The 22,239-nt window shown below is 42.0% G+C and overlaps 1 protein-coding gene across 2 annotated transcripts in view; it reads left to right on the top strand.

The window, feature by feature from the left end:
* PCDH19 (protocadherin 19) overlaps window positions 1-22,239 on the top strand; it is a 123,946-nt gene that overhangs the window by 60,103 nt on the left and 41,604 nt on the right. The window contains exons 3-4 of one of the 2 annotated variants that reach the window (XM_075258831.1): window positions 10,481-10,539; window positions 17,553-17,722. In XM_075258831.1, coding sequence (XP_075114932.1) covers window positions 10,481-10,539; window positions 17,553-17,722 — 229 coding nt within the window. Of the gene's footprint in view, window positions 1-10,480; window positions 10,540-17,549; window positions 17,723-22,239 lie in introns of both variants that reach the window. The other variant, XM_075258830.1, reaches the window with a different exon arrangement.

Below are 22,239 nucleotides of genomic sequence, written 5' to 3'. Positions count from 1 at the left end.
TTGATGCATTTGCTGAATTTATGGACGGATAATTTTTTTTATTTATTTATTTTTTTATGATTTTTAAGTGGAAGCAGCTGCAATTTTTTTTTTCTCGGCTTTTATTTATCTTTTCAAACGAGGTATTAATTTGATAAATGAATTATATCCAGTGATGATGAACGGGGAGAGGGAGACGCTTGTGTAAATGAAGTATGGCTTTGCGGATGGAAATTGCATGTTTTCTCTGGCAGGTTGCCCGCATTTTGAAATATTTTGTAGTATTTTTTTTTCTCTCTTTTTTTCTGATTTTCAGCAGGAATCGGAGATGCTGTAAATAAAACGACTCCGGGAAATAAATAACTTGTTTTATGCAAAGTGGAAAGAATGGTTTTGGTCGCATCTATGTTGTTTTTTTTTTCTGCTGTACGGGAAGTAGAGAATATGATAAGGAGTTATTATCTTGGAAAATTATCTCAGAAATCGTAGTAACTTATAATGCCGTGCAAAAGTTTTATGCGTGGAAGAAATGCTGTAAAGTAAGAAGGCTTTCAGAAATAGAAGGGTTAATAGTTTGATTTTTTTTTTCCAATGAACAAAATAAAGGGTCATCCCATCAATATTTAGTGTGACCATTGCTCTTTGGAGGAGGAGTCTTGGAAGGGATGATCCGGCCCCCACGGAGCCTTGATCTCAACATCATCCAGTCTGTCTGGGATGAGATAAAGAGACAGACAGATTGGAGCAAGAGGATCCACAGAGGATCCGTGCTTAGTACTCCAAGATGGCGACGGGAACAGCCTTCCTGCCCAGTTCTACCAAAAACCATCTGCTGGACTGATGGAAAGCAAAGGACAAAGGTCACCGCAAATATTGAAAAAAAAAAAAAAAAAAAAAAAGGGACAATCTACTTTCATGTCCGCACGTTCCGTGCGGAGATCTCGTGACATGCACACAGACCCCATTATAGTCTATGGGATCTGTGTGCTTCCTCTGCACACTAGGGTTGAGCTGATCTTGAGATTTCAGGATCGATTTTAAAATCCGATCATTTTCTAGCCAATTCCGATCATGAAATTTGCTCGATCTGATCTTTTCCGATCCCGATCGCTCAACCCTAGTCAATGCTTCTCTATGGGAAAAGTCACTTTTAGGGTTGAGCCGATCTTGAGATAACCTCCAACCTCGATCCCGCTGGAAAAGATCGGGATCGGAATTCCGAACGTGATCGTGAAATTTACTCGATTCCTGATCGGAATCCGATCTTTTCCAATCCCGATCGCTCAACCCGACTGCACACCGCTTGCAAATGCCTTCGGTAGCCCCCATGCAGACTCCCCGAACGCATTACCAAACACAGTTGTGAACAAGGCCTTAGTGCGCTTCCAGTTGTAGCAAAGTTTAACTTGACACTTGCAGAAAACTTAACTCTTTCAAATTTTCCCTCAGCAGCGAGTTATCAGATTCCAGTAAAACTTTGCTCCATCCGTAGATAATTGGAGGAAATGTCATTCAAATAATATTTGGGAAAGAATGAATAACTCCAAAGAGTCGCTACAGACGGGATATTTGTATCAGACACATTTACAATTACCAAAACCCGGGAGGTAATTATTCATCGGCGGAATGACAAAATGTCACTTTCCCTCATTAGATCGCTGGGAAATTCTGCAGAAATAAAACTATTTTTGGTCAAATCTGCAGGTATCAGACAAATGAAGATGAATGTAGGAAATCGCAGAATATTAGAGTCATCTAGAATGGTAAAATAGATAATTTTTCACCCAAGTTGCGTCAGTAGTGCGAGTGTATATTTGGCACATGGCTCATCCATCATGTGCATTGTTGTATCTGGATGTATGCGATTACGCCAGTCCCATAATCTAATAGATCAGGGTCTCATCTTTAATTTTTTTTTTTTTGGTTTCCAGGAATATTCAATATTTCTGTCTTATGATAAGTCCTCGCAATCCGGAAATGTTAATTGTATGCTAATGGCGGTTACCTCTGACCCCGGCGCGCCATTGACACGCACACTATTAACATCATTTGGGAATTTGAAGCAATTAGTTTGGAAACAGATTGTGGTCACATTGACCGTCCTTTGCGGTCTCTGGTGATCCGTTTGCGATAGGTATTCCTTCTCAGACTGTAATGACAACCGGGGTCAGAAATCTTAGTTACAAAAAAACCCCTCCATTTCCCTTCATTTTAATTTATATGTTAATGATGTTTTGCCCAGATTTTTTTTGTTTTTGAAATTGACTATTTTTGGAGTGCAAATTTAGTGACGCCTCATTTTACCCAAATCGGAATATGACTAAGGACCGGTAATAATCTCTCAGAATACGTTTTTATAGTTACAATAACTTTATTTTTTATTGCTGGTTATTAGAAGAATTTATTACGATTATTTTTGGCAGATTTTTATGACCTGCAATACTGCTTTTCACCACTATTGTCAGTAAATATTTTCCATAGATGCCAGTGCAACAGCGCCCCCACTTCTTCTGTTTACTGGTCTTTGAAAGGCAGTAATTTAGGCATAAAATGTCACCAAGACATGGCAGGTATCTTGTTGTCATCAGCAATAGTCAACGAACAAAATTACCTTTAATACAACATAGATTATTTCTGAAATTTCCCCAATGTGGGACTATTAAAGGATTATTTTATCTTATCTTATCTTATTATGCCACCCCTTTAAATTTGTATTACCATCTATCTATTACTTACTGTATTGTGTCAGGTCTATGCAGCAACTTTATTTACGTCCATTAGATTCACAATACAGAATATGGAAAATGTGAGGAGCATTGAGTGTAAACCACAACTGGGTTTTTGTTTCTATGTGTCCTGTGTATTATTATCCAGCGGGACTTTAAAACCGCTTTATATGTTGTCAGTGCAATGCCTGAGGCGGTGAGATCATCTGCGTATTATACATCCTTTATAGAAGGCTCTTATGGGTGACGCCCATCTCACAGCTGTGCGACATACGTGAAGGTCTAAGTCAATGGCTTCCATGTGTGCAGACCTATACGATGAGCTGGTAAATGTAGCAGAGCTGGAAGCTTTGAAGTGTAAATTTGCAGTGCGTCAGCAGGTTCTTCCATGGCCGCCTGCGGTCTCGCACCAATAACTCCCATTATTGTATAGGAGAATGGCAGTGTGCACTGAATGGGGTGTCGTTTGTTTACAGTGACAATTGTAAAAACAGAACAGAGCAAACAATGTGTCACAATCACAAAATGTATCGCAGTGTAACACAAAATACATTCCGTTGTATGCACAAAAGGCACATTTAGTGTTTACGGTTTCGGTTTTTTTAGGCTTTATTCACATCTGCGTTCGACTATAATGGGATCCATGTGGTTTCCACTTGAAACATGCAGAGAGAAAAGTCCTGCAGGCCGGGGCCCATGTTATGTGAATGTCACAATTTTGCCTGCAGTGGAAACGCCGTGGGAAAAATCACGGTGTTTTACAGTCGGGACAAAGCGGATGGGATTCTAGTGATTCCCTTGCCCACTTTGCAGTAAAAACCGCAGTGCGGACATGTCACGATTTTCAAAACCGGCGCGGTTTTGGAAATCACAGCATGTCCATTATACCTATGGAAACACCATATAGGTATAATTGTAACGGAAAGTCTAAAGGGCTGTGGGAAGAACCACGATGTGTTGCTGCCACGTTTTTTCCCGCAGTGCTTCTTTGCTGCAGGACGCTCCGCGGGGCCACAGCCCCAAGCAGCACTTTTCGCTCCCATGTTTTGTGGGGATTGTGTGGAAAGCACATGGACCCCATTATAATCTATGGGATCCGTGGGTTTCCTGAAGGTAACTGCTTTTTAATGCGTATAGGTTTCCATTCGAGCGGACTACCCAAATGGAAACCCGAACACAGATGTGAACCGGGCCTTAGTATTACAGAATTTTATTTTGTGACATAGTCGTGTGATATTGTGGGCAGAGCGGGCTGGTGATCATTCAGACATGCCCTGTGCCCTGGCGTACATACTACCAGTCTTATAAATCTGCCCCAATTCATGTTCTTAAAATACATGCTATGTTACAAAGTAAAAGTCAACAACAAAATAATATTCTGTGTCACAAAATACTCTAGTAAGCCATTAGGAAGCTCTCTCATTGGTTGCTTCATGTTCACGTGAGCCCTAGTTCTGCCGTTTGTTACAATATTAACATAACGAACAATAACAATTAGAATTTTGTGTTTACAAGATTTCTATTTGTTTACAAAACCTAAATTCTATGTAACAAAATCGATTCCGTGCGGCAAAATCAATTCTTGTGATGTAAAAATCGTATTTTGTGGGACAAAGTTACATTATGTACACAAATAAATTCGGCACACATAGAATAAACAGCGACATGAAATGATTTTTGTGCATTCTGTGATTTTGTGACCACAAAATGGATTCTGTGATCACGAGCACCAACTCAAAGGAAAAAAATCATTTTTTGAACACATTTTGTGTCCCGAATCACACCGTGGACAAAGGCCTCCCCTACGGCACCGTCCTCCTAGATCCCATGTGCTCTGCTATACTTTGTAGCTTGCATCCAGTATTGAGGCTGACAGAAGTTTTGATGGTTGCTCAACCACGTTGGTTCCCGTCCACTTAGAGGGTTAATACATAATTGATAGCGTTCATGTGCTGTTAAGATCACTCTAAAAGCATTAGACATTGATTTTCCTTCCCATATATTTAGAGCCTTATGGAGGATTCACCTGCCCAATAAAGGGGATTGAGATTTCTGAAAGGATTCACCGTGGGGGCCGCCATATTGAAATCATCAGGGCTCAGTGGTCTAGGAGGCGGGGTTATAGTCAATACCTGGGCGGAGTTATAGTCAATACCTGCTCTGGGTGTTGCAATGTCAATAGTTTATAGACCTGTAGTGATGATGGGAGTATTCTATCTGGCCAAGAGGAAGGGGGCAGTCAAAAAGAGAAGGTTTTTGGTCCTACCATGAATTGTTCTATGAGGCTCCGTTCTCACAGAGTAAGGTGCCGCACATTTACACACGTATACACGTGTCAGAGCGCGGCGCTTCGAAACAGATCCCATTGATTTCAATGGGTGTCGGCTTACGCGTGCTACACATTGAAATCAGTGGGAGGCTTTGTAACCCATTGATTGCAATGTGTTGCGCGTGTATTGAAATCAATGGGATCTGTTTTGAAGCGCTGCGCTCTGACACGTGTATATGTGTCTAAATGTGCGGCGCGTTACTCCGTGAGAACGGAGCCTAACATATTCAAGAACCTTGGTCTCTTAAGACCAAGTCACGTCTGCGTTCGGACCATTCCGTTCACCTTGAAATATATGAAGAGAAAAGTCCTACAAGCAGCACTTTTCTCTCCGCATGTTCCGAAACCACACGGACCCCATTATAGTCTATTGGGTCTGAAGGTTTCCCAGGTAACCACTTGTTTATGCAGATAGGTTTCCATTCAGGGGGGTCTCCATACACAGGGGTCCCCGAACACAGATGTGACCCAGGACAACCGCTGGTTCTTCTCACGGTGGCATTTCCCCTTAAGGCGGAAGATTCATAGAGCAAAGTTTTTAGCAACAAAAAAAAAAGATATTTGATCATTTCGTAGCTAAAAACTGATACATTGTTAATTCCTATTTTGCACAAGTTTATAATCTGTCAGTTCAGATTATCCATTCACAGATGTGATAATGAACGGAGAAGATCTGACAAAGAACCTGGCGATAGAGTCAATTCTCACGAGGCAGATTTATTGCAGACTGTCCCATTCACCTCAATGAGTCTTGTTGATATGTCTCCAAATGAAGCTTATTCCGATGAGTAGAAGTGATTTTCAGTCCATAAAACGTCTACAACAGATTTGTTGCACCTTTACCAAGAGAACCTGAAAAAATTATAATCGCTTGTGATTTGTTATAGACACTGGGTGACAACTTTTACTGACAGTGCCTAATATTAGTTACCATTGCAGTGCCAAACATTCAGTCCCGATCCCTTTCCACTGTGTATTTGCCTATGTGTCAGTCTTTACTGTAGCTCTGGAATTCTATTCATAACTAAGAAACATTAATATTTTAACTTACTTACTATATGAGGAATGGAATATCCCTTTAAGCACCCGTATCTCTTTAAGAGCTAGAGTCATCAGCCAAGTGCACGGGTTTAGAGTGACAGGCGTCAGTGCAGCTTGCTGGGGTGAGGGGGTTTCATGCTAGTTGTTTGAGATCTGCTGGCAGAATGACGCTTTTAGTCTTTGCACAGGCCACTGACAAGGTTAATGCAGGCCATGGCCGTTATATCCCGGGCTCTGCGGCTTACCTGCGAGCCAAGTGTCAGCGCAGTGTGAACACGTCTGTCAGGTGCCGCGGCAGCGAGCTGGGTCTGCTAACAGGAGAAGCCTCTGTAAACCGAAGGAAATATTATCAAGAGATGCCAAAATAACATAGAACATCAAATAAAAGCAAGAAATAGAAAATAAACTCAAATAAAAACATTCAAATAAAATAGAAAATGTTTCCATGGTTTTTATTCTGCGCTTTTTTTTTGTAATTGTTGTTTATTAGAGATGAGCGAACACTAAAATGTTCGAGGTTCGAAATTCGATTCGAACAGCCGCTCACTGTTCGAGTGTTCGAATGGGTTTCGAACCCCATTATAGTCTATGGGGAACATAAACTCGTTAAGGGGGAAACCCAAATTCGTGTCTGGAGGGTCACCAAGTCCACTATGACACCCCAGGAAATGATACCAACACCCTGGAATGACACTGGGACAGCAGGGGAAGCATGTCTGGGGGCATAAAAGTCACTTTATTTCATGGAAATCCCTGTCAGTTTGCGATTTTCGCAAGCTAACTTTTCCCCATAGAAATGCATTGGCCAGTGCTGATTGGCCAGAGTACGGAACTCGACCAATCAGCGCTGGCTCTGCTGGAGGAGGCGGAGTCTAAGATAGCTCCACACCAGTCTCCATTCAGGTCCGACCTTAGACTCCGCCTCCTCCGGCAGAGCCAGCGCTGATTGGCCGAAGGCTGGCCAATGCATTCCTATGCGAATGCAGACTTAGCAGTGCTGAGTCAGTTTTGCTCAACTACACATCTGATGCACACTCGGCACTGCTACATCAGATGTAGCAATCTGATGTAGCAGAGCCGAGGGTGCACTAGAACCCCTGTGCAAACTCAGTTCACGCTAATAGAATGCATTGGCCAGCGCTGATTGGCCAATGCATTCTATTAGCCCGATGAAGTAGAGCTGAATGTGTGTGCTAAGCACACACATTCAGCACTGCTTCATCAAGCCAATACAATGCATTAGCCAGTGCTGATTGGCCAGAGTACGGAATTCGGCCAATCAGCGCTGGCCAATGCATTCTATTAGCCCGATGAAGTAGAGCTGAATGTGTGTGCTAAGCACACACATTCAGCACTGCTTCATCAAGCCAATACAATGCATTAGCCAGTGCTGATTGGCCAGAGTACGGAATTCGGCCAATCAGCGCTGGCCAATGCATTCTATTAGCCCGATGAAGTAGAGCTGAATGTGTGTGCTAAGCACACACATTCAGCACTGCTTCATCAAGCCAATACAATGCATTAGCCAGTGCTGATTGGCCAGAGTACGGAATTCGGCCAATCAGCGCTGGCTCTGCCGGAGGAGGCGGAGTCTAAGGTCGGACCTGAATGGAGACTGGTGTGGAGCGATCTTAGACTCCGCCTCCTCCAGCAGAGCCAGCGCTGATTGGTCGAGTTCCGTACTCTGGCCAATCAGCGCTGGCCAATGCATTCTATTAGCCCGATGAAGTAGAGCTGAATGTGTGTGCTTAGCACACACATTCAGCTCTACTTCATCAGGCTAATAGAATACATTGGCCAATCAGCGCTGGCCAATGCATTCTATTAGCTTGATGAAGCAGAGTGTGCACAAGGGTTCAAGCGCACCCTCGGCTCTGATGTAGCAGAGCTGAGGGTGCACAAGGGTTCAAGTGCACCCTCGGCTCTCCTACATCAGAGCCGAGGGTGCGCTTGAACCCTTGTGCAGCCTCGGCTCTGCTACATCAGAGCCGAGGGTGCGCTTGAACCCTTGTGCACACTCTGCTTCATCAAGCTAATAGAATGCATTGGCCAGCACTGATTGGCCAGAGTACGGAATTCGGCCAATCAGCGCTGGCCAATGCATCCCTATGGGAAAAAGTTTATCTCACAAAAATCACAATTACACACCCGATAGAGCCCCAAAAAGTTATTTTTAATAACATTCCCCCCTAAATAAAGGTTATCCCTAGCTATCCCTGCCTGTACAGCTATCCCTGTCTCATAGTCACAAAGTTCACATTCTCATATGACCCGGATTTGAAATCCACTATTCGTCTAAAATGGAGGTCACCTGATTTCGGCAGCCAATGACTTTTTCCAATTTTTTTCAATGCCCCCAGTGTCGTAGTTCCTGTCCCACCTCCCCTGCGCTGTTATTGGTGCAAAAAAGGCGCCAGGGAAGGTGGGAGGGGAATCGAATTTTGGCGCACTTTACCACGTGGTGTTCGATTCGATTCGAACATGGCGAACACCCTGATATCCGATCGAACATGTGTTCGATAGAACACTGTTCGCTCATCTCTATTGTTTATGTGCCTGAAATGTTTGGATTTCTTTGCTATTTTTGTATTACTCCTATTACTTTACCTTTCCTTCTTCTGTATTTTGCATTTATTTAAAGTTACAGTGTATCGAATACTCCAGTCACACCCAGAGCTGCATTCCAAACATGCAGGGTAACATACTAGAAGACTGTACAGAGCATGGGGCTAAAACAAGGGAGAAACAGTCCCAAGGCAAGGAGGCAGCAGAATTGTGAATGCAGCTCTGGAGGTGATTGGAGTTATAAACATGACATAAGTCAGATCAGTAGAAGATAAGGAAAGCAAAATACTGATATAGAAAATGTTTATGTAGAGGGAATAAAGCAGATGTGAGATCAGGCCTGGAGACCTGTCATGGAGTGCGGTCAATGCTCCGGCCGAGGAGACCGCTCTGATTTCTGTATCATGTCATATTATATGTCACTATCTGAATACTTCTCCTCCCCTGCGCTCTCTTTGTCCCTTATTCCTCCACTTTAATCTTTTCATCTTTTCATTCAATCTTGATTTTCCCCGTCGTCTCTTTTCCTTCCTCTCCTCCTTTTCCTTCTCTTTTCCTCTATCACCAGCTTCCTCTCTTCCACTTTTCCTATATTTCTTATTTTCCTTCCTCCTTGGCTAGATTTTCTCTCTCCCTTCTTCTCTTTCTATACCTTTCATTCTTTCTCTATCACCCTTGTCCTTTTGTCTCTATATCCTCTCTCCTCCCTTAATGTTCTCTTTGTCTCTCTCATTCCTTTTATTTCTTTCTCTTTTTTTTTGTCATCATCAGACTTTGGACAGTCCCATGTAGTTGGATTCTAACCTGCACTCATGCTCTTCCCTCTCTCTATCTCCCTCCCTCTCTTTCTCTCTCTCATTTCATCTAATTCCCTCTCTTTTCTTGACCTTTGACATCTTCAGCCTCTGGATTGTCTCATGTAGTCAATCACTAACCTCTTCTCTACTCTTCTCTCTCTCTCTTCTGCTCTCTTTCCCTCTCTTTCATCCTCTCTATTTCTTTCTCCCTCTCTCTTACACTCTCTTATCCCCTCTACTTCTCTCTCTTTTCTCAGTCCTGTCATTTCCAGCCTCCGGACGGTCTCATGTAGTCAGTCTCTAACCTATTTTCTACTCTACTCTTCTCTCTCTCTTATGCGCTCTTTCCCTCTCTTTCATCGTCTCTATTTCTTTCTCTTTTCTGAGTCCTGTCATTTCCAGCCTTGGGACGATCTCATATAGTCGGTCTCTAAACTCTTCTCCGCTCTTCTCCCACTCTCTCTCTCTCTCTCTCTCTCTCTCTCTCTCTCTCTCTCTCTCTCTCTCTTTTACTCTCTCTCTCTCTCTCTTTCCTTCTCTCTCATCCCCTCTCATTCTCTCTCTTTTCTCAGTCCTGTCATTTTTAGTCTCCGGACGGTCTCATGTAGTCAGTCTCTAACCTCTTCTCTGCTCTTCTCTCTCTCTTACTCTCTCTCTCTTTCCTTCTCTCTCATCCCCTCTCATTCTCTTTCTTTTCTCAGTCCTGTCATTTCCAGCCTCCGAACAGTCTCGTGTAGTCAATCTCTAACCTCTTCTCTACTCTACTCTTCTCTCTCTCTCTCTTATGCTCTCTTTCACTCTCTTTCATCCTCTCTATTTCTTTCTCCCTCTCTCTTACGCTCTCTCATCCCCTCTATTTCGCTCTCTTTCCCTCTCTTTCTTTCTCCCTCTCTCTTACCCTCTCTCTCATCCCCTCTATTTCTCCCTCTTTCCCTCTCTCTCATCCCCTCTCATTCTCTCTCTTTTCTCAGTCCTGTCATTTCCAGCCTCCGGACGGTCTCGTGTAGTCAGTCTCTAACCTCTTCTCTGCTCTTCTCTTTCAGACTGAGAACTATTCATTCGATACAAACTATGTGAACAGCCGAGCACATCTGATTAAAAGGTACGGATCTCCTTTCATTGCCTGTGAGAATCGATTCCTCTCCGCCGCCGCCGCTGCCGCCTCCGCCGCTCTCAATGACTTTCCTCAATGCTAACATTTTCTTGTTGCTCCATTAGGTGTTTTTTATGAGCTCACAAACATATAATGAAGGTCAGATACTAAAGTGTCTGTGCTACAAATTGGCGCTGAGAAGGTTAATGCTCCCTACAAAATAGACTTCAGTAAAGGAGGGGCCCCAATATTACCCCATAGACTCCGGACTTGGAACATTTCTCAGTTATTATTAGCTGTGGATCTAGTTCTAGCACATCCTGCAAAAATGTGAATATGGCCTAAGAATGAATGAATGCCTAAATACACAGCTACTTTCTGCTAGAAATAGCGCCACCCCTTATCCATGGGATTGTGATTGGTATTGCAACTCAGCTCCATTGCAGTCACAATAACTGCAATACCACAAACAACCTGCAGGATTGAATGGCACTGTTTTAGAAAGAAATCCGTTGGGTTTTTGCAATACTGAACAGCCCCTTTAAGAATTATCATAGGAGTCACTGCTGCGGATTGGCTGAGAAGTATAATGGACTATGACACTGCTTCTTTGGAGTCATTGACGTAACCACATGATCATTTTTTGCCAATCAGTGACAGTGAGTACTATTATGTTATATTCTGAAGATTGTTAGTCTCAAAATTTGTATCAAACTCCCCTCCCCCAACTACCACGGGACATTATAGTATTGGCCTTCATGTATGAGACAGAGACACCTTCTGGCCCTGTGAGGTTCCAGGGCCTAAGATCCCTCTGTACTGTAGATATATATGTTGTGGGGAAAGCAGCTCAGTAACAGCAGTGGTGCAGACGCAACCAGACATAGGGACACAAAATATACAGGTTTATTTAGAAAAAACAGGAAAATAAATAAACCCTGACTTCAGGCACAAAATGAGCAAAATAAAAAATACAGCCTTAACTTCAGGCAAAATAAAAAGAAACAAAATCCTGCTCGTCTGAGCAACTAACTAAACAGTAATAATAACCTAACTATACGTGTGGCTTACTATCAGCCTCATGAACGAACCAACAAGCATGATACAGTCTCACTGGACTCAGAATAGCAGGACAGACCCAGACGCCTCCTCTCACTCCCTGGATCTGCCCTGAAGTGCAGGCTCTGCAGCCTTTTATGGGCTAGTAATGACCCACACCTGGGGCTGAGGCCTACTCCAGACCTGTACGAGACCACACATAGGTCAGAAACCTGGGGCTGATACAGAGACCTTCCAGAATCTTACCTGTCACCTACTCACAATGTACACATGATATGTAACCCTTTATTTTCAGCACACTATTTGGGGGCCATGTAGAAGGTGTACTAGTAGAAGATTCTCAGCCGGTCAGTGACAGCGGAAAAGTAATACCCAGAGACATAACCTGAAGCTTCTTTGTACCATCCCACGACAGGTCATTAGATTGCTGGTCTTCTTATCTGAGGTTCTAAGATCCCTTTGTACTATAGATACATATGTATAACATGGAAGCCCTTGGTGGTTCCTCCTCTCACTACAAGAAACCAGGGCAAGTGTTCTTTTCAGCACCCCAATTTGCTTTCTTTTCAACCCCCCGATTTTCCAATTTGGGCGCCATCTAGTGGGTATAATAGTGCCCACTAGTAACATTATGTCTGTTCGGGTTTCCGTTTGGGAAGTCCGCTTGGGAACCCCCCCTGAATTGAAACCTATGCTCATTAAAATGTGACCCCATAGACTATCATGGGGGCCATGTGGTTTGCACTCGGTTTCCACAAGCAGCATGCAGAGAGAAAAGAACTGCTTGCAGGAAACCACACGAACCCCATGATAGTCTATGGAGTTTGCAGGTTTCCTTTAGATAACCTCTTTTTAATGCATATAGATTTACGTTCGGGGGGGTCTCCAAGCAGAAACCCGAACACAGAAGTGAATCGGGCCTTAGATCTGGTGTCAGGTTCCCTTTCATTCTCGGCTGACGGTTTGTTACTTTGTAACCATCCATCACTGAGAACACGATACATTGTTTCTTCCTAACCCCTGACCTATGAGTAGAGCGCGTCACCTGGCTACAACTTTCATTAGCCTGTTATTGTTGAACTACAACTCTCAGAATGCTCGGGTGAAATATAACAATGAAGATATTGAAAGTGAAGAGGCAGGGGAGACAGTGCAGGGGTGATGCCGTATTTCCTGCATTTTGGATGAATGATCATTCTGTTGCTGTTGTCTTCTGGTTTGGTGCCTGTGAATAGCAGGAGGACATGGTTTAATGGTCACAGACAAGTCAGTCACATAGTGTAGGTGTATTCGGAGCAGGGGATGTACGCACATAGACAAACACACCTGCTCTGCACAGACACACAGCTGCCTGCACTGCTTCCTCCATTGTGAAGGCTCTATTAATCACAAGCTAAGCAAACATGGCCAAGGCTGGTGTCTTCTGATAGTCAGGACGTGGTCCCCACCTTCCTGGGTTCCCAGGACTATTCATCAAGACACAAGTCAGGAATGTCAGAGCAAACAGGTCTGTGTGGCTGCAAGTGCAGGGCCTGAGTGCAGGAAGCGGCACATTGTCAGGAGGATTTACTCTACAATAAAAGATTTCCTTTCAAAGCAAAAACCTAAATGATCTTCAAAGAGTTTCTAATTCCAGGTCTGGGAACAATCTGCTGGAGGTTTTAGGGCTTTTTGCACGCAAACCTGTAAAGTAAGTGGGGAGAGGTTTGTGTTTTAATTCTTTTATGTGGTTACAAATACTGCACAGATGTAGCAGAGCTCAGTGTGTCATCACAGTACGGTATATTGTCTGTGGTCTTACATAGGATTCCAGGAAGAACTGATACATAATAGGAAGCCATCGTGCACACGGATTGTAATGTGGAACGTCTGCTCCATCTGGACTCTTCTAGAAAGTCACAAATATAAATATATCATCCAAGGAAACCATTTAAGGTTCAGGTCCCACGTTGTAGAAACACAGCTTTTCTGTTGTTGTAGATTTTGTTGCGCTTTTTTTTTTGAGCCAAAGCCAAGAATGGCGACAACGGGAATGGGAAATAGATAGGAAGTTCTCATAATTCTACCTTCTGCTCAATCCACTCCTGGCTTTGGTGCGAAAAACCACAGCAAAATTTGCAATTAAAAAAGCTGTGTGTGGCCTCAGCCTAAACAAGTTCTATCTATCGCTATCCATTTATAATCTATCTATCTATCTATCTATCTATCTATCTATCTATCTATCTCCTATCTATCTATCTATCTATCTATCTATCTATCTATCTTTCTATCTATCTATCTATCTCAAATCTATCTATCTCAAATCTATCTATCTATCTATCTATCTATCTATCTATCTATCTATCTATCTATCTATCTATCTATCTCTCATATCTATCTATCTATCTATCTATCTATCTATCTATCTATCTATCTATCTATCTATCTATCTATCTATCTCTCATATCTATCTATCTATCTATCTATCTATCTATCTATCCCATATCTATCTATCTATCTATCTATCTCCTATCTATCTATCTATCTATCTATCTATCTATCTATCATCTATCTATCTATCTATCTATCTATCTATCTATCTATCTATCTATCTATCTATCTATCCATCCATCCATCCATCCATCCATCCATCCATCCATCCATCCATCCATCCATCCATCCATCCATCTATCTATCTATCTATCTATCTATCTATCTATCTATCTATCCATCTATCTATCCATCTATCATTTCTATGTATTTCTATATAATTTATCTATCTATAATCGATGTGTTACACATTTTCCTTCTTGGGAAGTTCCTCTGGTCATTGCTGTAGAATATCTTCGCTTCCTCCCATTATTATAATCTCTGCGGATTGTTCTTTTTACGTTTATACTTTTACTTTCTACTTTGGAAACCGACCAAACTTTTTTGCAGTTTTCTTTCTTAATATCTTCCTTTCTAATAAATGAAGTATTTGCACACGAGGGTGTAACCGTTCTCGGCAGCCCATTCTTCGGCGCTCGGTACAGCGGTGAATGGTAGGTGGTCTATCTGGTTTCTATGGATACAGAGAGAAAGAAGAAAAGTCTCAGCTAAGCCGCACACCCTCACGGCTCGGCAGGATTCCTAAGTGCAGGACTTTAGAGTGTGATTGCCAGAGACTTGTCCCAGCTCTAGGATATATGTGCCACTGCCATGATGTATCTAAGCCTCTCATGTTAGATACTGTCTGCTGATCTTCTGTATCTAAGTCTATTGTGTGTGATACTATCTTATAAGTGAGTGTATCTAAGCCTGCTGTGCCTATACTGTGGTACCAAGCTGGCGTATCCAAACCTGTTATATATGATACTGCCTAAGCCTATTGTCTTTTTAATGTAATGTGTGATGTATCTGAGCTTGTCTATCGAGCTGGTGTATCTAAGCATCTCATGATCGATATTGTCCAACAGGAGTATCTGAACCTTTTATCTGTAATGCTAATAAGCTGCCCAAGTTGTGTATCTAAGCCTTCTATTATATGGTGTATCTGATGTATCCAAACTTGTCATGTGTAATACTCTGAAGCTAAAGCGCTGTATCTAAGCCTGTCACTTTTCAAGTTATTGCACTTTGGAGTGTGACCTCAAGATTGTCGTGCTACTGATCTGATGTATCTAAGTCTCTGTGTATCTAATCCTACTATGTGCGAGAGTCCCTGGTAAGCTGTGTCTTAGTCTGTTGTATGAGACATACCTGTGTCCTCCTGCCAGTCTCTCCTCTGATTTATAACCCCCATCTTCCTATCCTTGCTATGTTGAGTTGTCAGTGCTTGTCCTGATTCGGAGGACTTGTTTTTGCAGAGATATAAGCCCCCGTCCATATTATTCTGCCAGAACAAGATCAAATGAAAATCAACCTGCAAATCCTGAGAAGCTGCGGTGATTTACTGCTCCGACGCCGAGTCTTCTCCATAATGCAGGAATCAGCCGCCGCACCCAAATATATTGTCAGATGGCACCGACACAAAACTGCCGCCCAAAAATTGTCTGTGCCCAGGAAGTAATGAAGGGTGCAGCCTGGACCCCAAATAATGACACTGTATACAGCAGCAGTATATACCCAGGGGACTGCACCACCTCTTTAAAAATCCATCTGTGCCCAGGAATTATAAGAAGGATGCAGCCTGGACCCCAAATAATGACACTGCATACAGCAGCAATATATACCCAGGGGACTGTACCACCCCTTAAAAAGATCTATTTGTGCCCAGGAAATATAAGAAGGGTACAGCCTGGACCCCATATATTTACACTGTATACAGAAGCGGTATATACCCAGGGGTCAGCACTGCCCATTAAAAAATCCACCTGTTCCCAGGAAGTAATGAAGGGTGCAGCCTGGACCCCATATAATACCACTGTATACAGCAACAGTATATATCCAGGGGTCTGCACTGCCCCTTAAAAATTCCATCTGTGCCTAGGAAATAAATGAAGGGTGCAGCCTGGATCCCATACTTCTACACTGTATTCATCAGGGGTATACAGTATATACTGGGATCTGCACTGGCTCCCCAAAATCCATCTGTGACCAGAAAATAAATGAAGGGTGCAGCCTGCAGACACTATATAGAGCAGGGGTATAAAGCCAGGGATCTGCACCTCTCCTTAAACAATCCAACTGTGCCTAGGAGATAAATGAAGGGTGCAGCCTGGATCCCATACATCTACACTGTATTCATCAGGGGTATACAGTATATACTGGGGTCTAGACTGGCTCCCAAAAATCCATCTGTGGCCAGAAAAGAAATGAAGGGTGCAGTCTGGACCCCATATATTGACACTATATAGAGCAGGGGTATAAAGCCAGAGGTCTGCACCTCCCCTAAAACAATCCATCTGTGCCCAGGAAATAAATGAAGGGTGCAGCCTGGACCCCATACATCTACACTGTATCCATCAGGAGTGAATATCCAGGGATCAGCACTACCTCCCAAAAAGTAGTTGTGTCTAGGAAATACATGAATGGTGCAATCTGGACCCCATATATCTATGCTGCATACAGCAGGACTATATATAAAGGGGTCTGTGTTGAAATCCAAAATCACCAGCAAAAGTGAAGTTTTGAGTTGCTTGAATAGCAACACATTGTTAAAATTTCTTCTTAAGAGATTTTGGAGAAGTTTACCTGTTGGGTTCTTGCACAATGTGGTTGGACTGTTCAGGGGCCTCTGTGGCTATGTGTGTTATAAGGATGCTGCGGCACCGATTGCCAATGGTATATGGACACTATATGGCACTTGTATGTGACACTACTGTATGGACACCGTACACTGCACTTGTATGTTACACTATAGTCATATCACTATTTAATGGCACCTTAGATGGCACTTGTATGTTACACCATGGTTATCACTACTGTATGGACACCATATGGCACTTGTATGTTACACCATGGTTATCACTATGGTATGGACACCATATGGCACTTGTATGTTACACTATAGTCATACAACTATTATATGGCTACTATGGTTGTCTTTATTATATGGACACCATATAGCACAGATAAAGCTTGGGATCATGATCCCACCAATATTAACACCCCCCCCCCCCGCCCCCATCACTTATTATGGCAGAAATAAATAGTTACTATTTAATAGTCTAGAAAAGTTTCGGTGGAATCTGCCATGGCCGCCATAGTTGTTGTCACCCAAATTTCCAAATTTAAGAAAATCTAAAGAAGACATTTTAAATTTTGGCAACCGATTTGGGGAGGAATAATCTTAAAGTAAATAAACACAATCTGCTTTCGGAGGCTTCAGAAGAGCCCCAGAGCCTTTGGCCGAGTCCTCTGACATGTCACATACAAGATGATGTCACCTCTGTGCGGGCTGTGACCTGAGGGATGAACTATTACTTGCTACAGTCTGGAATAATTCTGTGTGATAGGAGTTGACATGACACTAAATTATTGTTGTTTCTTCATCCCAGCAGTTCAACCTTCAAGGACTTAGAGGGGAATAGCCTCAAGGACAGTGGGCACGAGGAGAGTGACCAGACTGACAGCGAACATGACGTCCAGCGGGGCTTGTACTGTGACACTGCTGTCAACGACGTCCTCAACACCAGTGCCAATTCAGTGGGGACTCAACAGACTGAGCAAGGTACTGTGCATAACATGGCAGGGACTCTGAGAGGATTCCTGCTACTGTCGAATGTCTCTAAAATATACACACACTCCAGTCTGCAAGGACGTAGCCTAGATTTAAAGGGCAACTCCAGTCACATCAGATATTAATATGCAAGAGGAGAAAAATCTGTTCTAGGTTATATGGTAAAGACTAACTGCCCAATTTATTACTGCCATAATGTACAAGAATATATCCACTAAAATAGTATTCCCTTTCTACAAGAATATAACTGTTATAATACTGCTCCTATGTACAAGAATATAACTACTATAATACTGCCCCTATGTACAAGAATATAACTACTATAATACTGTTCCTATGTACAAGAATATAACTACTATAATACTGTTCGTATGTACAAGAATATAATTACTATAATACTGCTCCTATATACAAGAATATAACTACTATAATACTGCTCCTATGTACAAGAATATAACTACCATAATACTGCTCCTATGTACAAGAATATAACTACTATAATACTGCCCCTATGTACAAGAATATAATTACTATAATACTACTCCTATGTACAAGAATATAACTACTATAATACTGCTCCTATGTACAAGAATATAACTACTATAATACTGCTCCTATGTACAAGAATATAACTACTATAATACTGCTCCTATGTACAAGAATATAACTACTATAATACTGCTCCTATATACAAGAATATAACTACTATAATACTGCCTCCTATGTACAAGAATATAACTACTATAATACTGCCCCTATGTACAAGAATATAACTACTATAATACTGACCCCTATGTACAAGAATATAACTACTATAATACTACTCCTATATACAAGAATATAACTACTATAATACTGCTTCTATGTACAAGAATATAACTACTATAATACTGCCCCCTATGTACAAGAATATAACTACTATAATACTGCTCCTATGTACAAGAATATAACTACTATAATACTACTCCTATGTACAAGAATATAACTACTATAATACTACTCCTATGTACAATAATATAACTACTATAATACTGCTCCTATGTACAAGAATATAACTACTATAATACTACTCCTATGTACAATAATATAACTACTATAATACTGCTCCTATGTACAAGAATATAACTACTATAATACTGCTGCTATGTACAAGAATATAACTACTATAATATCGCTCCTATGTACAAGAATATAACTACTATAATACCGCTCCTATGTACAAGAATATAACTACTATAATACTGCTCCTATATTGCACCCATGTGCAAAAATATACCGCTGCTGCCTACTATATATAAATCCGTACAGTTATTAGTATATTCTCATGTGACTGCTCTTGCTCTTTAGTCTCGGTGACGTGTTTTATACGTTAGATTGTAGATTTGCTTCTTTTCCCGTTCTTTCTTATATCCTGTCATATGGCGGTTGTTGGTAACGTTTTGTCGCCGCATTGATCCTGCTTTACCTCGTCCTCTGTGGTATCATAGTCTTCGTCGCCTCCTCTCGCTGTGATGTGTAGTGGATACCGGAGATCTACTAATTATACTCGGTATAAACAGACACTCAGGAGGTTTCAGCAATAACAAGTCACATCCCGGCGTTTCCCTCCATTTTTTTGCTCATTGTATATGATTAGAATTTATTGTTGACATTTCCGCTGGATAAGCAGTCTCTCTCTCTGTCTCTCCCTCTCCTTATTGAATCGGTAACACTTTGCCTAGAGGATGGCAGGAGAGACGCAATAAATTAAATCCATTTATTAGGAGCCTATGTGGCCCTGACGCTTGTTATACAACATTTTAATGGTTCTTTGCAAAATATTACAGCTGGAAGCTGAGCAAGTATGTAGCAAGCAAAAAGGGGGCAATTATATGTAAAGGAACATGGGATGTACAATGTATCAAGGCGGAGAGACACCATTAGAGATGATTTCCAGGCCCGGGGTTGTCTTATCATCTGAATCCTTTTAATATTCGTTGTCTAGGTTCTAATGGATGTTGGATCTCCTGGCTGCCATTAGTATGGTCAGTAAACCCCATAGATAGGACCCATGAGAAATAGGGACCAAGCCTAGTCCAACCCTATCAACATGTAAGCTATTTAACTCTATATAGTGTCCCCTTCTACATAGTCCATGGAATATACAGGCAATAGAGATAGAAATGACCAGGAATTCATGATACCCTTTGGTCCTGGGGGGTTTGCAAATGTATTGGCAAAGTCAAAACTTGAAGTTGGTTGGCCCCCAATGCAAAATCTGTAGTGGTCCTCTTATTTATCATGTTCTATTTATAATACTAGTGTACATTTATGTGGTAAAGGAACTTTAGGGGTTATGTTGTCCTTTGATCCTGGTGGGCTAGCAGTACATATTGGCAAAGGTGTAAAGTGAAGCTAGTTGGCCTCTAATGCCAAATCTTCAGTGGTCCTCTTATTTATCATGTTACATTTATAATATTATTATGTGACAGAGGAACTTTTGGGGGTTATCTTGATTTTTGATCCTGGTGGGCTAGCGTTAAGCAATGCAAAGCTTAACTTGAAGCTATTGGGCCTCTAATGAAAAATCTGTAATGGCCTTCACTTATGTACCTAGATAATACTAGTGTATTACTGCAAAGGAACTTTTGAGCCCCCCCCTCTAGACACCAGGGCCAAAGTGAGATTGTTATCTCTGTACGTCCTATTGTTATACCTATAGACATTGGAACATCTCATTCAGTAATGGTGGGAGGTGGTAGAATGTCCCAGCAATCCAGAGGTTCCCTATTTTTTTGTTTTGAAGGTCTGTTTGGGGGTCTCTGCCCTGCATATATACAGTATAATATATACACTACCATATAACTGGATTTGCATGCTATTTGTGGCCTGTGAGTAGCAGGGTGACAACTCCCATGTGGATTGTAATGGCGGCCTTAAGTCATGGTCATCGATTAAACATGTGAATGAGATCAACGTAACTCAAAAATTCACGAATAGAAAGGGTTCACTGTAAACTCTAATGGGAATGAATTATATAAAACCTTTCACTGTCTGCAGTTACAATGTATCTGATGTCCAGCCTCTGGACAGATGGACACTGGTAACCATACACTGTAGTAGGGATTGATCTGTTTATATGTTGGGCATCTGAACATCTTCTACGTGGTCATTTACCATAAGGAGCAGATATTTCCTTGTAGATCACACAGAGTAAAGTTTCCTAGTATCGAACACAAGTGCAGATGAAGCCATCAAGACCCTGGAAGGTCCACAGGGAACATCACTCATCTGTGACCTAAACTCCCAAGACTCCTGTAAGACAGAAGGTTTCTGGGAAAAAGTTTAGGTCTTTGACACCGAGGCTGTGTTTTCTTGATGAGCAGACATCTGGCCATAAGACACCCAAGATGTCATGTGAGAGCAGTCACTATATCCAGTTGCCGCAACATTGGGCTATGGTCACTCGGGCCCACCAGTTAAAATTATTTCGGCGCCCCACCCTGCCACGACACCTAGACAATAGTACTCTTTAGGTTTGGGTGTCTTCTGGGTCACATTTTTGTGTTAGAACTTGGGCCCCCTGGAGGAACCTCTAGTATTTTGGTGGACCATTCCAACACCGAGAAGGGTTTAGCCGATCTTGAGATTTCAAGATCAATTTTAAAATCCGATCATTTTCCAGTCAATCGCGATCGTGAAATTTGCTCGATCGCCGATCGGGATCCGATCTTTCCTGATCCCGATCGCTTAACCCTAGTCAATGCTTCTCTATGGGAAAAGTCACTTTTAGGGTTGAGCCGATCTTGAGATTTCAAAATCCAATGTCCGATCATTTTCCAGCTTTCCAATCCCGATCGCAAAATATGCTCGATCGCCGATCAGGATCTGATCTTTCCCGATCCCGATCACTCAACCCTAACACCAAGAGGTTGTATAGCACAAGTTACCATGTTCACATGTTCTGGAGCTTGTATACTGTTTTGTTGCTGGTTAGATTGACTTCAATGTTATTTTTTAAGAAATCCTGCTGATGGATTGCAGGGAAAAAGTTTGCTTTTGGGCTATTTTTCCAATGACACATTACAGATTATGGTTCGATTTTGGTTGATTTTGGTGATCTATGAATATTGATTTCGGTCTTTATGGAGGTGAAGCTGTATATCCGTCCTTTTGCAGCTATGTAAGCGTCACTATGGTTGCAGTATTATTACAGGGATATAATTGCCCTTGTCCCTGGGATTTGTCTGGTGACTTTATGGAAAGTTCTGCACAATTGTGCAATGTATTAAACCGCTGGCTTGTTTGGCAGATAAAAATGTGCAGGTGCAAAATCAATGGGAAACTACACAGAGCTGTAAGCAAGGTAATACACTGCCTATTGATCGGGCCAGGCCGGCCGCACACCTATTACTTGCTGCCTTTTTCTGGATTTTTAGAAGACTTTGTATTTTGGACTTTCTGAGTCTTATCGAGGTCAAGATAAAATCACTTGTGGCCGATGATCGATGGGAGCCCATATGGCCAAC

The sequence above is a fragment of the Leptodactylus fuscus genome, chromosome 11, assembly GCF_031893055.1.
Source record: "Leptodactylus fuscus isolate aLepFus1 chromosome 11, aLepFus1.hap2, whole genome shotgun sequence".
Taxonomy (NCBI): Eukaryota; Metazoa; Chordata; class Amphibia; order Anura; family Leptodactylidae; genus Leptodactylus; species Leptodactylus fuscus.
This window is presented reverse-complemented; position numbering and strand designations above follow the sequence as displayed.